This window comes from Schistosoma mansoni, chromosome 4 (assembly GCF_000237925.1).
Source record: "Schistosoma mansoni strain Puerto Rico chromosome 4, complete genome".
Lineage (NCBI taxonomy): Eukaryota > Metazoa > Platyhelminthes > Trematoda > Strigeidida > Schistosomatidae > Schistosoma > Schistosoma mansoni.
In genome coordinates, this window is record NC_031498.1 from 30,138,983 (window position 1) to 30,153,286 (window position 14,304).

Sequence of the window (14,304 nt, forward strand, 5' to 3'; positions counted from 1 at the left end):
ATCTTTTTAGGGACTGTAACCCTTTTTTATGGTAGGCATACTGAAGTCATCCAAAGACATGTACTGGATTAAACGTGATGGCGTTTTCCATTGTAGCTTACAGACTAGGATATTTGGCTTTCAACGTATATGTTGTGGGTTCGAACCCCAGCTCATCTGTTTCTGTTTGAACAACTGTGCAACACGAATCATCAGCCTAAATTAAAAGTTTTAATATTATCTTATACTCTTTATCTCCTTATTACATTCCTTCTATTTTGACCGTATTCTGCATGTTTTGTTTTCTTTACTATCACTAATACTACTACTCATCTTGCCAGTTTTATCTCTGTGTTGATATGGTATGTTGAATGTGAATAATCCACATTTATGCCAAGGCTTACTTTGGTTATGACTGACCATCTGATGACTCGCATTCATGTTAACTGTCTGGTTCAAAAGTAAGTGTATAAACCTGTAGTTGATAATTGAGTGACAGAAAAATAACCCCGTTCTCTACGAGACTTCATTGTTCAACTCAATTATCTGATGCATGTTTGTATACTTGCCTCTAAGCTAGCCATATGATGTGGGTGTGAAGGATAATGTTGCTACTCGTCTGCCGAAAGTGAAGTCGGTTTTGAATCTGACATATTGTAGTTGAAAGTCGAATTCATTACCTAGTATAAGACATTGTTCTACTTCAATATTGTGAACTATGTAAAATGAACCGGAATGAGGTAACCTTGCATTGTTAACCAATTCTGAGTATAATTTTTTAAATGTGTGTAATGAGTTGTATTTTTATGTAAAATTTAATTGTTCCTTTTGTTTATCAACCTCTTATTTTTATTGGATGCATGGATATACAGGACCTGTATCAAAAAGTTTTAAAAGATCCAGATCCTGTAGCATTTTGTGATCTTGCTGCTCGTATACTTCGGTTTTTAAATCATGACGATCCGGATATTTGTATGGCAACTCTTGATCAAGCACTTGATCGTTTCGCAATCGATAAACGTACTTCATATAGAATTAATATGCAACGTCATCGTAACGGGAAATTGGTGCATCAATTGGGACCGGCAGCTAGAGCTGCATTATTGGATAATTTAATTGAATCAGTGTATGATGAACAGCCGGATTTCAATTTTACAACATGTTTCAATAGTTCCATATCTACAAATAGTGTTGGTGGTGGTGGTGTACGTGGTGGTGCTAATGGTTCCGGATCAACTGGTCTTGACCGAATTGATGCACAGGATTTATTTGGTTCTGGAGATTTAGGATCGGGTGATGGATGTAATGTTTTTGCTGAAACAGAAGATGTCAATGTACTTATTAAAGCTGGCCAGGATGCTCAAGGATGTAGTTACTATTATATGGATGGTAAGTGTATTTGCTTATTGTTCATCCACTTGTATATATACTCATAATTTCATGTTAAATGATTTTGACTTATATACTTTTCTATTTATGAAAATGAGCACTTAATCTAAATCGAAATCATTCCTTGAAAGTTGTAATTGTTTAAGATGAAAGCCGTAGTTGTAAAATATAAGACATAGTATTTTGCAGTATCCCATACACTTACGACTCAATAAATATACACTAAATTGGCCCTTAGTATCATCTTTATGGTTTCTGAAGGCATCAGTCCTTGACTCTCGTCTATGTGTAGACTTTCTGGTTAGGTAAACTGATTAATATTCTCGACTATTTCACTGTCTAACGTTAGATTAAATATCAGTTCTATCACTAATCACAAGTCAAAATCTATCATCATTTCGTTACGGTCCTTTTTTGAAAGGTTGGTGTTGGAATCCTTGACGTCAATTAAAAGGGCATATGAAATGAATTTGAAGAACAATAAATTAGAGAACATTCTCAATGAATACCAGTTAAATTGTCACTTCTAATGGTTGCTCACCTCAACCTTCAATGTCACAACTACTATCTAGTGAAAAAAACATTTATGTAGTATATGTAACATAGTGATAAGTTATAGGCTTCAAAAATGAAGAATTATAGTTTTACCAAAGATCTGAATCAAACAGCATTAAGATGTATCTAGTAGATATATACACACTTGACTTAAAATTGTCCAGGTTTAATAAAACGTTGAGTAACTCTATCTTTACAGATAATATAAACTATCTGAGTTAAGATTATTCTGTTTTTCTGAATCTGTTTTACTAGTGTTTAGAAATAATTGTTCGTTTGTAAGGATTATAGAACTTGTCATATATGTGCATCGGTTCAAGTTCTCACACCATACGAGCACAAAAGGATGGAATTATTAAGACAAGTAGGACAGTAGATGGATTTTTTTATTTAAACACATGAATATTAATACAAAAGAGCACCAGATACATATGCGCCACACAAATCTCATTTGATTTGTGTGAGGGCTGTGATACTGTCCAGCTGCCCAAACTGAAGCAGGTAGTTTTCTTAGGGGGCCACACCCGGAACCTTTGACCTAAAGGTTTAACCCACAAGACAGTGGAGCATTATAAGGAGATGTAGTCCCATGGTAGCTAGTGATCAACGATTGATTCATACGTCATTTGTTCCATCAGGATACTGTAGCCCATGCTCACCATTGGTTCGGAATGAGGGTTTTCTAACTCCTCTAGGTGGACTTTTCGTGTCCACCAACTCGGTTAAAGCGCCGGACATTCGCTTTTCGTCCTCTCAATTTCGTAAACAATACCCTTGTATGAGAAGGCAGTGAGTAGGCTTTCCCTGTCAGCGGTTGTATGCACGTAGCCGTGTGAGAGCATTTGGAGAGGGAGGGCGGCCCCTCTTCACTCTTGGCCGTACCAGGGTACTTGGGGGCACTTTTAACATCTAAACACATACGAATGATAATAAGCTTATAGTTTTCTTTTTCAATGTTTACACATACACACACATTCACTTCTCATTGAAAATAGTTGTATTCCTGAGTTAAAATTACAACAACAGTTAAAGAAAATACTTCAATATAGAGTACCATGTTTTCTCGTCATCATCATCATCATTGTTGCTATAAAATCTCTTTAGTTTTGGGGTTTTTTTTGTTTATCCATGCATATTATTATTAGTTTTCTTTTCTTTTCTGTCTACTTACATACCTACTACTAAGACTGTTAATATGATAACTATTTATGGTATTGTATTCTTTCTTTCTATTAGTTGATAAGTTCCAATATAGGTAGATAGATAAATGTATATTCACAATTGGTGTATCATTCATTGTATATTAAAACAACAGTCACCAATTACTCACTTGTATATTCTTTAGATTTAATTTTTTATTTATTTATTTGTAAATAAATGTGTTAGTGACTAATTCTTTATTAAATTGATTGATTGATTGGCTAAGGGGTGATTGGCCAAAAAAAAAAATGAGTGTTGTGGTAAATTGTCTGGTTTATCTAATTAATGATTGGCTAATACAAAAAAAAATAGTTGTTGAGATTGTAAAAAAGTATTAGTAGTAGTAATGGTAATAGTAGTCATAGTAGTATTGTACAGCATCCTAATATGTATGACTCATTTTGTTGTTCCTTCCCCTTTGTATATAGATATATGTATGTATAACACGTACATATTAAATTGTCTGAATTTGTATTTATAGCTTGATTAAGATAAACATGTTGAGAAAAAAAAAGAAAGTTTAAACTCTTCATAAAGGTTGATTTTACTAAAAGAAACACACACAGAGAAAAAGTGTTATTGATCAGAAAATAGAATAATTTTCTTTACTTTATACGATGAATTGTCTTTTATCCTTAATAAACTAGCTCCATAGTGTCAATCGATTGAATTTGAGTTGTATCGGTTTATTGATTTCTGTTGTTACTTGTCATTAGATTTTTCCCATAGCTTGATTATTGTACAAAGTTGTAAGCCCCCAAATGCCTTGCTATGGCCGAGAGTGAGGAGAATCCTCTCTCTCTCTCTCTCCAAATGCTCTCACATGGCCACGTGTATATAGCCTCTGTCAGGGAAGTCTTACTGTCTTCTCATGCCATTACTATTGTTTACGAGATTAAGAGGACGAAAACCGAATATCCGGTGCTTTAACCGGGTTAGTGGATACTGAGGGTCTACCTAGGGGAGTTGGAAAACCCTCATTCCAAACCAATGGTGCATATGGGCTCCAGTAATCTGATGGAACAAATGGCGTATGAATCAATTGTTGGTCACCGGCTACCATAGGACTGCATCTCCTCACGATGCTCCACTTCCTTGTGGGTTAGACGTTTAGGTCAAAGGCTCCGATTGTGGCCCCTAAGAAAACTACCTACTTTGGTCTGCGCACCTGGACAGTATCACAGCCCTCACACAAGAGTGTGGCGCATATATATCTGGTACCCCTTTGTACCATTATGTATGTGTTTAAATAAATAAATAACAAACTTGTGAAGATGAGAAAGAAACAGACAATAAGTTGTTCTATGTCATTTAGTTTATCATGAAATATAGAGTAGTCATTGATATTCTGTAAAAAATATTTCTATCATTTATTGTTAGCTTCCAGGTTTTCTATGGTGGGTTTATGGAAGTTATTTAGTTTTTCTTTTTGATAGATAATTACATCATGAACTGAATTTAATTGGACAACTATAGATAACTGAATAGATGTTTTGTTCAAATAAGGAACTCATACTCTCTGTGGTCTAAGAATCTAGAGTTAGATTTCTGGCTATACTGTAGGTTCATAGAGTTATGAGCACCTATTACTAAGATTAAGAAAACTACACATTCCTTTATGGTTTGTTCATTTCTAGTCTACCTAAAATGAGTCCATGATGTACACTATTTAGTACTTAGTACTATAATTGTACTATTTATCATTGTAATAAAGATCTCAATTATTTAAGTTCGAACGGTCTTATCAGTATATCACCAGCTACCTCACACAAGCGCATACACAAAAGCTGTTAAGCCAAGTTAGCTGGTTTTGGAAAGAAAACGAGTTTTATTTTATTTACTGAATTGTTAATTGAAACACTGATCTATAAACGTCTATAGCATTGACTTTATATATAAAGGAAGTCTTGGTACTTTCATGCATAATATAATGACATATTCCTACTTTTTTCTTAATTCTTCACTTTTTAGATTTACGTCTTTATCGTGAACGTCCTCAAAATGGTATTTCATCACAATGGGATGTTGTTGTTGGTCCAACAGCTGATCAATGGTTATCATTTATTATGTCATTAAGTCGTAATGAAAAAGAATATGATTTATATTGTTTTCTTAAACAAGATTTATTTGAATTAGTTAAAGAAAGTTTAGATGCATTAGAATTGCATACACCAAATAGTGAATTAGATTCAAATTATTTACGTACAAAAGAATTAAATGAATTAACTGAATTGAAACGACGTCAACTAGGTATAAATCATAAATCATTAGTTGAAAATGATAAATTATCATTGAATAGTAACAATCATCATCATCATAATACAGTCAATCATCTTAATGTAAATGGTCCAAAAAGTGCATCACCTGCATTTTCCGGTGGTCATGGTATCAGTGGAATTGGAAGTTCTGGTAGTTCTACATCTGGTGCACCACTTACACCTAGTTCAGCTCGTACACCAACATCTGCACCACCTGCATCAAGTATACAACAACAATTATCATTACCACCTCCTTCTTCAGATTGTTTAGAAACTTTACAAACATCAATGAAAACAGAGTCTTCTTCTGGTACAAGTAAGTTATCCTTATTGTTGTATTATTATGATTATATATGTTGAAGAGTGTAAACTTTCAAGCATTTACATTTTCAATGTCATCGATTTCTTCGAATTTATCGATAAAATGTGATTTTAAAGATAACATACTTATCGCAAGGTCTCAACCTTCTGAGTTCGAACCCCGGTGAGTTTGTATGTGAAATACTCTATGAAAGATTCCCGGACATGAACAAGACAAATCTACCCAATGATTCTTTTAGTTTTCAATGATTTTACAACTGAACTTTTTTCCTTGATACAGCTTATTTCCAGATGAGAGAGATTTATGGTCAGTCACATTGGTTCATAGTTAAATTTCTCATCTTGCTTGGTTTAATTAGTGTTGGATCCATTACACATACGTAAATAGTTGCGTGTGGGTTTTGATGCTAAATAAACGAACTTGTTATTTAGTTCATTAAATTGAATTAGCTCAGTTGATTGAATTGTTTTCAACTGTTTTACGATATATATTAAAGACATATTTTATTTAATAGACACATTCCTACTGTATTTCATTCTCTCTCTCTCTCTCTGGCACATACACACACACACCTACTGCCATCGTCTGGCTACTTTCGTTTTTCTCATGAGTAATTGACGTTTCCATTGTGGTTTTTTGAGTATGTATGCGCATAGTTTCATTGAATATTTCCTTGTTGATACGTGAGTGTGTATATATATGTGTGTGTGCTTCATGATGAAGGTCAAATGAAACAAGTATACAGGTTTTTCAGCAACAATCTTTGCAAAAAACTTAAAAATTTTACAACAAAAACACGTTATACATATTTTACATAACATTTTTCCAAGCGCAGTCTAGTAATGTACTTGGCTCCAAGTCATACATGTGTATGATAAAGAGTTTAGTTCATATTAAACAACCCATCTTAACTGAAAGTGGGGTCGAACCTGTGATTTAATGGTCTCAAGCTGAGTGTTTTTATTGGCAACGAAGACTTTATCGCCCTAAAGTTGTTACTTTTTTTTCATAACTTTCTTTACTTCCCAACATTTGTGAATCTCCATCTTTAGACTGATCGGCAAGGTAGTAAACTAGTGATTACTTGTTTTTATTTCGCAAAAAACAAATCTACCCAACTGAACAATAGATGATTTGACGATCAACAATTGAATTATTATTGAATCTTGGGATTCCTTTCACTTGGTGTGATTTTCGTAGTTGAACTGTTTTTATATCTTTAGTTCTTATACATACCAAAACGTGGCATAAATCCATAAAGTCACTGACAAGTGGACTGAGCCATGTTGGTAAGTGTAGACTACCTGGTTGGAATTCGCGAGGTGATAGCAACCGATGGTTGGAGACCTTGAATGACCTGATCTTCTGAATTCTTCTTGTCCCTATCCTTTTTCTCTTTCCAAATTTATTTCACTGTATTATACTCCTTCAATAACATCTTCAAACCCTAATCTTTCACATAATGCTTATACTCTTACCAGTTTTACCACTATGGGATTTGAATCGGTAACTGGATCACTGTGCTAATGTGTTATGGCAACTCGAACTGATGTACGTACGTACGAAGTTCTACGTTGTGGCTGACTGACTATACACAAAAATAACTTCTCTCTGAAGTCTACTTAAATGAGTTGTTTAAAATGAAGATTAGGATATGACTATTATTATTATTAATAGTAAAACTTGACTACTCATTTCTTGGTTAGTGGTGTGTATGTATATGCATATTTTGTAATATATTCAATGTATATACCGGTCTGCTACTTTTGTTATGATGTTAATTTATATGAGAAAATCTTAATCTATTAAATTTCAACGAATTATTCACTCTTCAAACATAAAATCTGCTCTAAAGATTACAAATACAGCAAGGGCTCATTTATATCTACAATAGTCAATTCACTAGTGATTTATGTCGACATGAAATTTTTGAAGTCCTAATGGAAATTTTCGGTTACTAGAGTTCAGACTTGTACCCCAAAATGGTTTTGACTGTAAAAACATTCGCTATGTGAAATTTGATACTCTTAGGTTCGGTCTCCGATGAAGTTGTGGATAAGAAATTTCAATCTAGGACACGAAACAATCTGTCTATTACTTCAAAGTTTTCGGTAGTAATTTAGTTGATTAATTATAATTATTTATTTAAACACATAAATATTGGTACAAGGAAGCACCAGATATATATGCGCCACACAAATCTCATTTGATTTGTGTGAGGACTTTGATACTATCCAGGTGCCCAAACCGAGGCAGGTGGTTTTCCCAAGGAGCCACACTCGGAGCCTTTGACTAAAGGTTTAACCCACAAGGCAGTGGAGCATCATGAGGAGATGCAGTCCCATGATAGCCGCTGACCAACAATTGGTTCATACGCCATTTGTTCCCTCAGGATACTGGAGCCTATGTGCACCATTGGTTCGGAATGAGGGTTTTCCAACTCCCCTAGGTGGACTCGCCGTATCCGCCAACCCGGTTGAAGCTCCGGATATTCGCTTTTTGTCCTCAACAACAACAACAGTAATGCCACGAGGAGGCAATGAGTAGGACTTCCCTGGTAGAAGCTATATACACGTGGTGATGTGAGAGCATTTGGAGAGAGAGAGAGAGAGAGAGAGAGGACTCTCCCCACTCTCGGGTGTACCAGGGCATTTGGGGGCTTAAAAAGCCCACCAGCTCCGGCGAGGCGGATTGAGGTCAGTCCGTTACATATATGACTTACAAATTGAAAAAGTATCTTTATAAAATACCTTTTTTAATACATTACAATCTGTTCATTTTTCTTGATAACTACTCAAAACACTAGAATATATCGTTCATATAAACAATAATCATGATAACGGAAACAGTTTTTTTTATTCCTCTTTCTAATATTAACATGAAATCGGTCATTCTAAGTAGTATTAGTAGTAGTTTTGTTTTGTATCCATAATCATATGACTCTTTAGGACACTCAATCTAATTTATTTGTATGTTTTTTTTTATATATTCATTATTTGAAAATGTACTTTATGTTTTTAATGTAGAAAGAGATAAATATCATCACATGATAATGATAATACTAATAACATTGTTGATACTAGAAAACTTTATAGCTAAAGGAACTAATTCACTTACTTACTTACTCATTCACTCACTCACTTACTCATTTGTTCTGTACATAAAATAGTCAGTTAGTTAAATAAGTAAATGGGATTATATTTTACCTAAACAAATGATATCAAAAGTATTTTACCTTACTATGGATTACTTTTGGTACGGATTCAAAAGACAAACTTGTTCCACTTTTTGATGTAGGCGAGATATTTGTTTGCCAACCAAAAGTCGAGTTTACTTCTCAGCAGTTCGCTTTATCCTACTTAGTCAGTGCGAAACACGGCTATTAAGAGTAGAGGATATTCATAGATTACTAGTGTTCGACAATAGATGTCTTCGAAGCATTGTTCGTGTATTTTGGGACCACTGAGTAAACAGTGTATGGGTTAGGAATAAGGTACCTATTAAGGATGGGGAATAGATTGATGAGGTGGTATACCTTCATCAATTCAGGTAGTTAGGACATGTGTTACGTAAACCCAATCACCAGCTACCTCGATGGTTGATGTCTTATGTGACAGTGACCTGGAAGAAAGCTAGGGGTGGCCAATCCAAAATCTGGTATCAGTCCACGAAGCCACTGACAATTGTACTGAGTCATGTTAAAAAGTGTAGACTGTCTAGTTGGGGTTCAGTTGATTATCGTAACCGATTGTTAAAAAATTTGAATGACGCGGCTCGAAATCGTTTGCAATTACTCCGGTTCATCAATTCCTTGTCTTTCCTCAAATTTTCGAGATTTTGAATTCATCATACCTTGTTTTGTGTTTTATTTCATTGATTTATAAATTTCTTAAATTTTATCTTCGATACCTAGTCTTTCTGTTGTCGTTGACACTGTTACTACCTCTACTTTTTGGAATTTGTTATGACAATTTCATCTATCTGTATTAATGGGTTATGGCAACTGGAACCGATGTACATACGTACCAGGTTCTACGTCGTGATTAGCTGATGATAGAGTGAAATGATTTTAGATTCACAATTTTTTCTTTATATGGATTCCAGGAAAAAATGACTGTCAGTATGCATTTGTTTTTGAAATTGTTCTTAACACTTTCTTATCTTCTTACATACTGTAACTTATTTCATTTAGTACAGTTAAGTGTTAAGTCTCACAATACTTATGTTAACTACAAAGTCTATCACAAAACTACTGATTTAAAGAATGGATTACCAGTTGACTCGTTTAGTTTGTAGGTCTGATTGTATTTTACATCAACCATCTTTAATGGTTATCAAATTAGTAGTAAGTTTAGAAATATCTCATATTGTAACTTATTCATCATCTTCTACTGCTCAGTTTTAAGTTACATAGCTTGTAGGATTGTAGCATTATCCGTTTATGCAAACCCCTACGTCGACGTAGTGCAGTTTGAATCTGAAATTATCTGTTCGTTAAAAACTGAATGCCTTAACCAGTAAGCTATACTGTTTCACTATTGTCAATAAACACGTTCCTCTTAACAAAAACATCATAGTGCAAAGATTAACACAGGTCAATTGACGACCTACTATCATATTATTCTTGATAAATAAACAATTTAAAAATAAGTAATGATTACGTGTGTTAGGTAGGTAGGTCTGATCAAATCTATTCTGTAGTAGGATACAAAGTTAGTGTACACATAATGAGCAGATTGATTATTATTTCTTTCAGAAGGGGTTTTTGTGGATATTTCGATATTTTCATAGTTGAAATCACGAGTCTATTGAAGCTAGACCACCATGGAAATCCTGGAAGCACTGGACAGCCGTTTCGTCCTATAATGGGACTCCTCAGCAGTGCGCATCCACGATCCCGCACTCGCGAGATTCGAACCCACGACCTACCAGCTTCGCGCTGGAGCACTTAACTGATTATTTTTTTTTACTATTATTTAATAAATATATGGTTGTTTGCTACTAAATCAATTTGTTGTTCTCGTTTGATTTTCTCTTTTCTCGGAATAATTATTACACGTGTGTGTGTATGTGTACATTTGTATATTTGTATCCTATGTGTCTATCTCTCTCTCCATTTGTGTTACAATAAATCTATCCCTTATCATGGTATGTGTCTATCCTACTTTGTGTGTGTGTGTGTGTGTGTTATTTTAATTATGTTGACAGATTGATTTGATTGGTCTATTTATAATTTGTTTCGAGTCTTTTTCTCCAATCCCATTTTAATTACTATGACAACAATAGATGTTGTGTACATGTTCCATAAAATGGATACATTTTCATGCATTGAATGAGATGATTTCAGTCTTAAGTTACAATATATATGTATATATTACTAACTTTGAAGAGTAATAATAGTAGCATAACCATCTTTTATATTTAGTCCACTTTTCATGTCTTTAATATAATAACTGTATTGTTAAGAGATAGATAGTAACAGTAGTAGTAGGCTATTGATGTTTATAATAAGGGAAATGGTTGTATGCTTTCATAGTTTTTAATGAGGAAAGTAAGACAATTTATGAGTTGAACTTTACCTAGCCTGTTACATACATATATATATGTCTATGTACTTATTCTATTTCTATTCTACAGAGATTTAGCGAGGAGAACAAAAAAAAAGAAAGATATGTGAATCAATCAAACCATTTTTATGTAGGTTGGTAGGTAGGTAGATAATGAGCGAGAGAAAAAGATAAATTGTCAACCTAAAAAAAAAGAGATAATTTTGTTCCAGTTCCAGTGGACATATATATATATATATATATATATATATATATATATATATAAACATACATGGTCTTATTTCCTTTTTTCAAAGAGTAATGTATCAGGGGAAAAAACAATAAGTTTGGGGTGGGGGAAAACTGGAGATTATTATTAAGTATTCAGTATTAAAGTAGATACATAGATGAGGAAATGATACTCATGCTGAATTATATATTTATATTATTTAAGCATTGTTACTATACCATATTTGTGTATTTTCGGTTATTTAAACGATATGGAACAACACCTTATTCACACTGTAGCTAGTATACATATAAATATATCTTTTCTCATAGATTCACTAAGTATAATTTATCCTTTCCGTTGTAATCTTATATAGATTACCTAAATTATTTTCATGTTTTACCTATAGTTACTGTAGAAAAAAAAGTTTCTATATAGGAAGTTTTACTTTTGGTATTTCTTTTTCTTCAAGTATTATTTCAGTTGCTATGGTATTTATTATCTATCTATCTATCTACAATATATAGATATCCGTATTGTAGTTTTGTTATAAAGAAATATTATTACTTATTAAAGGTAACATTTCTTGTTCAGTTAATGATGAACAGTTATACTCTGAGGAGTTGCGTACAGTTAATTCTTCGCGATAGAATTTTTGTACTCCTCAACCATTTATGTATATCTAAGATTTCACAGGATATAAACCCTATTTTATATTAATCTCACAACTGACAATGTATGTAGAAATACCTTCATCTGTTTATAATCGATGTCATTAGAAATTTTCTTATGCTTATTTTGTTAGAGCGAAACCTAGATCATTACTGATTGACAAGTCTAAGGGTTTCTTTTTTTGCAAAACAGTGTAATATGTTTGATGTAATTTTTCACACGTTTCAACAATGTGTTAGCCATTTACCAAGTACATCAAGTTTTAAGCTATAATTAAAATATGAGAGTTAATTATGTCTTACATGATCACAAACTATATAGAGTGTCACTGGGTTCGAACCCTCAAGTTACTAGTTAACAAATACCTGTATATTTGAACAGGTACTAAAACCATCACCATTGGTTTCTTTTTCCTAAAATGCGGTCAAATGAAATCAAGTTAAGGGGGGAAAAGGAGAGGGGAATCATACAATAAAAAAAGATCTCTGTTTACTTGCCAACTTATCTCAATATATATTTACATGCACTTATTCCTCACTGTCTAAAAATTTTCGCATCTTTGGAAACACATTTATATCCATTTCATTTAGTTATTGATGATTGAAATCAGGAATACGATGTATATCTTTCGATTACAATTGATTGATCACTGGGTGGTGATCAATGTCATGCGTGTCAAGTCCTTCTTAGTGCTGATCGAATGCTATCGATCAAGTCGCAATATGGCCACTAGTCTAGGTGGCTCAACACTGCGTGCACTATGTATGTTGAGATAAGATGGTGGTTGGAGGTGGTCAACAGGAAACTCTGGACCCGGATTTTCTGCTACTTGGCATTCGTCAGCAAGGTGTACCTGTAATCTTGGGGGAACTGGTGCTGCCTGACGGATTCAATCCCGTGTCACACAGCTTCACAGTCAGAGAGGTTACCATTGAGCTATTCGGGCCGCGACCGACCTCCTGTAAGACTGAGATGTAATCACAATTGATTGATCACTGGGTGGTGCTCAATATCCTGCCTGTCAAGTCCTTCTTAGTGCTGATCGAATGCTATGGATCATATCTTTCGATTGTTCTCCAGTACTATTGTTATGCAATCCAATAACCATGTTCAGTTTCCTATACTCAATTCTGTGATTTATGATGTGTGTGTGTGTGCGAAATAAAGCTAGAAGGAAACAACACAATGTTAATACCACCCAGGCTGCTCAAATTCAATTAGATAGGACCTAGATTTTAAATTTACAATTCAATACTTGGAAAACACAAGTAATTTACTGGATTAATTAAATACCATTATTAAAATGTTGTCAGTTGTTTTGTAAATAAACTAAGTAAATCATATGATGAATTGATGAATTCACATTTAAGAAAAAGATTCCTAACTGTTCACTTGTGATGTTTAATGATACCCCCCTTTCTTTCCATCTTCTTCTTCTTACTAACCACACTTCATTTTTTTATGCAGTAATAGTTACTATTAGTAATCATTACGATTCCGCCATCATATTCTATTGCATAAAACCACAATACAATGAATACACATGTATTACCTTCTCCACACATTATGAAAATCGAAAATGATACAAGTAGTTATGAATTCTAATTATTGAATGGTGTGCCTATTTTTTTCGGTATAGCTGTATGTTTGTATGAGTATATCAATGAATGATTGCTTGTTTATACATAAATAAACTAGTATTGTTTACTGTAATCGATCAGTATTTTTGGAGTACTTGAAATTGTACAGTTATATATATCCTTTTATGTGTTGTATTTTGTATTGGTGTGTAACTGTATATATATACTACTGCTTACAAATCATATTTAATTATATATAAATAGAATGAATTGAGATTAAGAGGTTCAGTGGTCTATCGGTTAAGCGCTCTGGCGCGAGACTGATAGGTCCTGGATTCGAATCTCGCGAGTGTGCGATCATGGATGCGCACTGCTGAGGAGTTCCATAATAGGACGAGTTGGCTGTCCAGTGCTTCCAGATTTTCCATGGTGGTTGTCTAGCTTCAATTGACTCATGATTTCAACTATGATTAATTAAGATTATTAATTAGATTCTATATCATTTTAATGAAGATGTGTAAAACAGTTCTATGTGGACGTAATATCTACATCGATTTTATTTCCGTATTTATAT

General features: G+C 33.7%; 1 protein-coding gene across 1 annotated transcript in view; it reads left to right on the forward strand.

Annotated features, from left to right (window-relative positions):
• Window positions 1-839: 839 nt before the first annotated feature.
• Window positions 840-14,304, forward strand: part of Smp_170670 (hypothetical protein) — a gene marked incomplete at both ends in the record, with an annotated part of 54,335 nt that continues 40,870 nt past the window's right edge. The window contains 2 exons of the mRNA XM_018797449.1: window positions 840-1,368; window positions 5,095-5,697. Coding sequence (XP_018652490.1) covers window positions 840-1,368; window positions 5,095-5,697 — 1,132 coding nt within the window. The remainder of the gene's footprint in view (window positions 1,369-5,094; window positions 5,698-14,304) is intronic.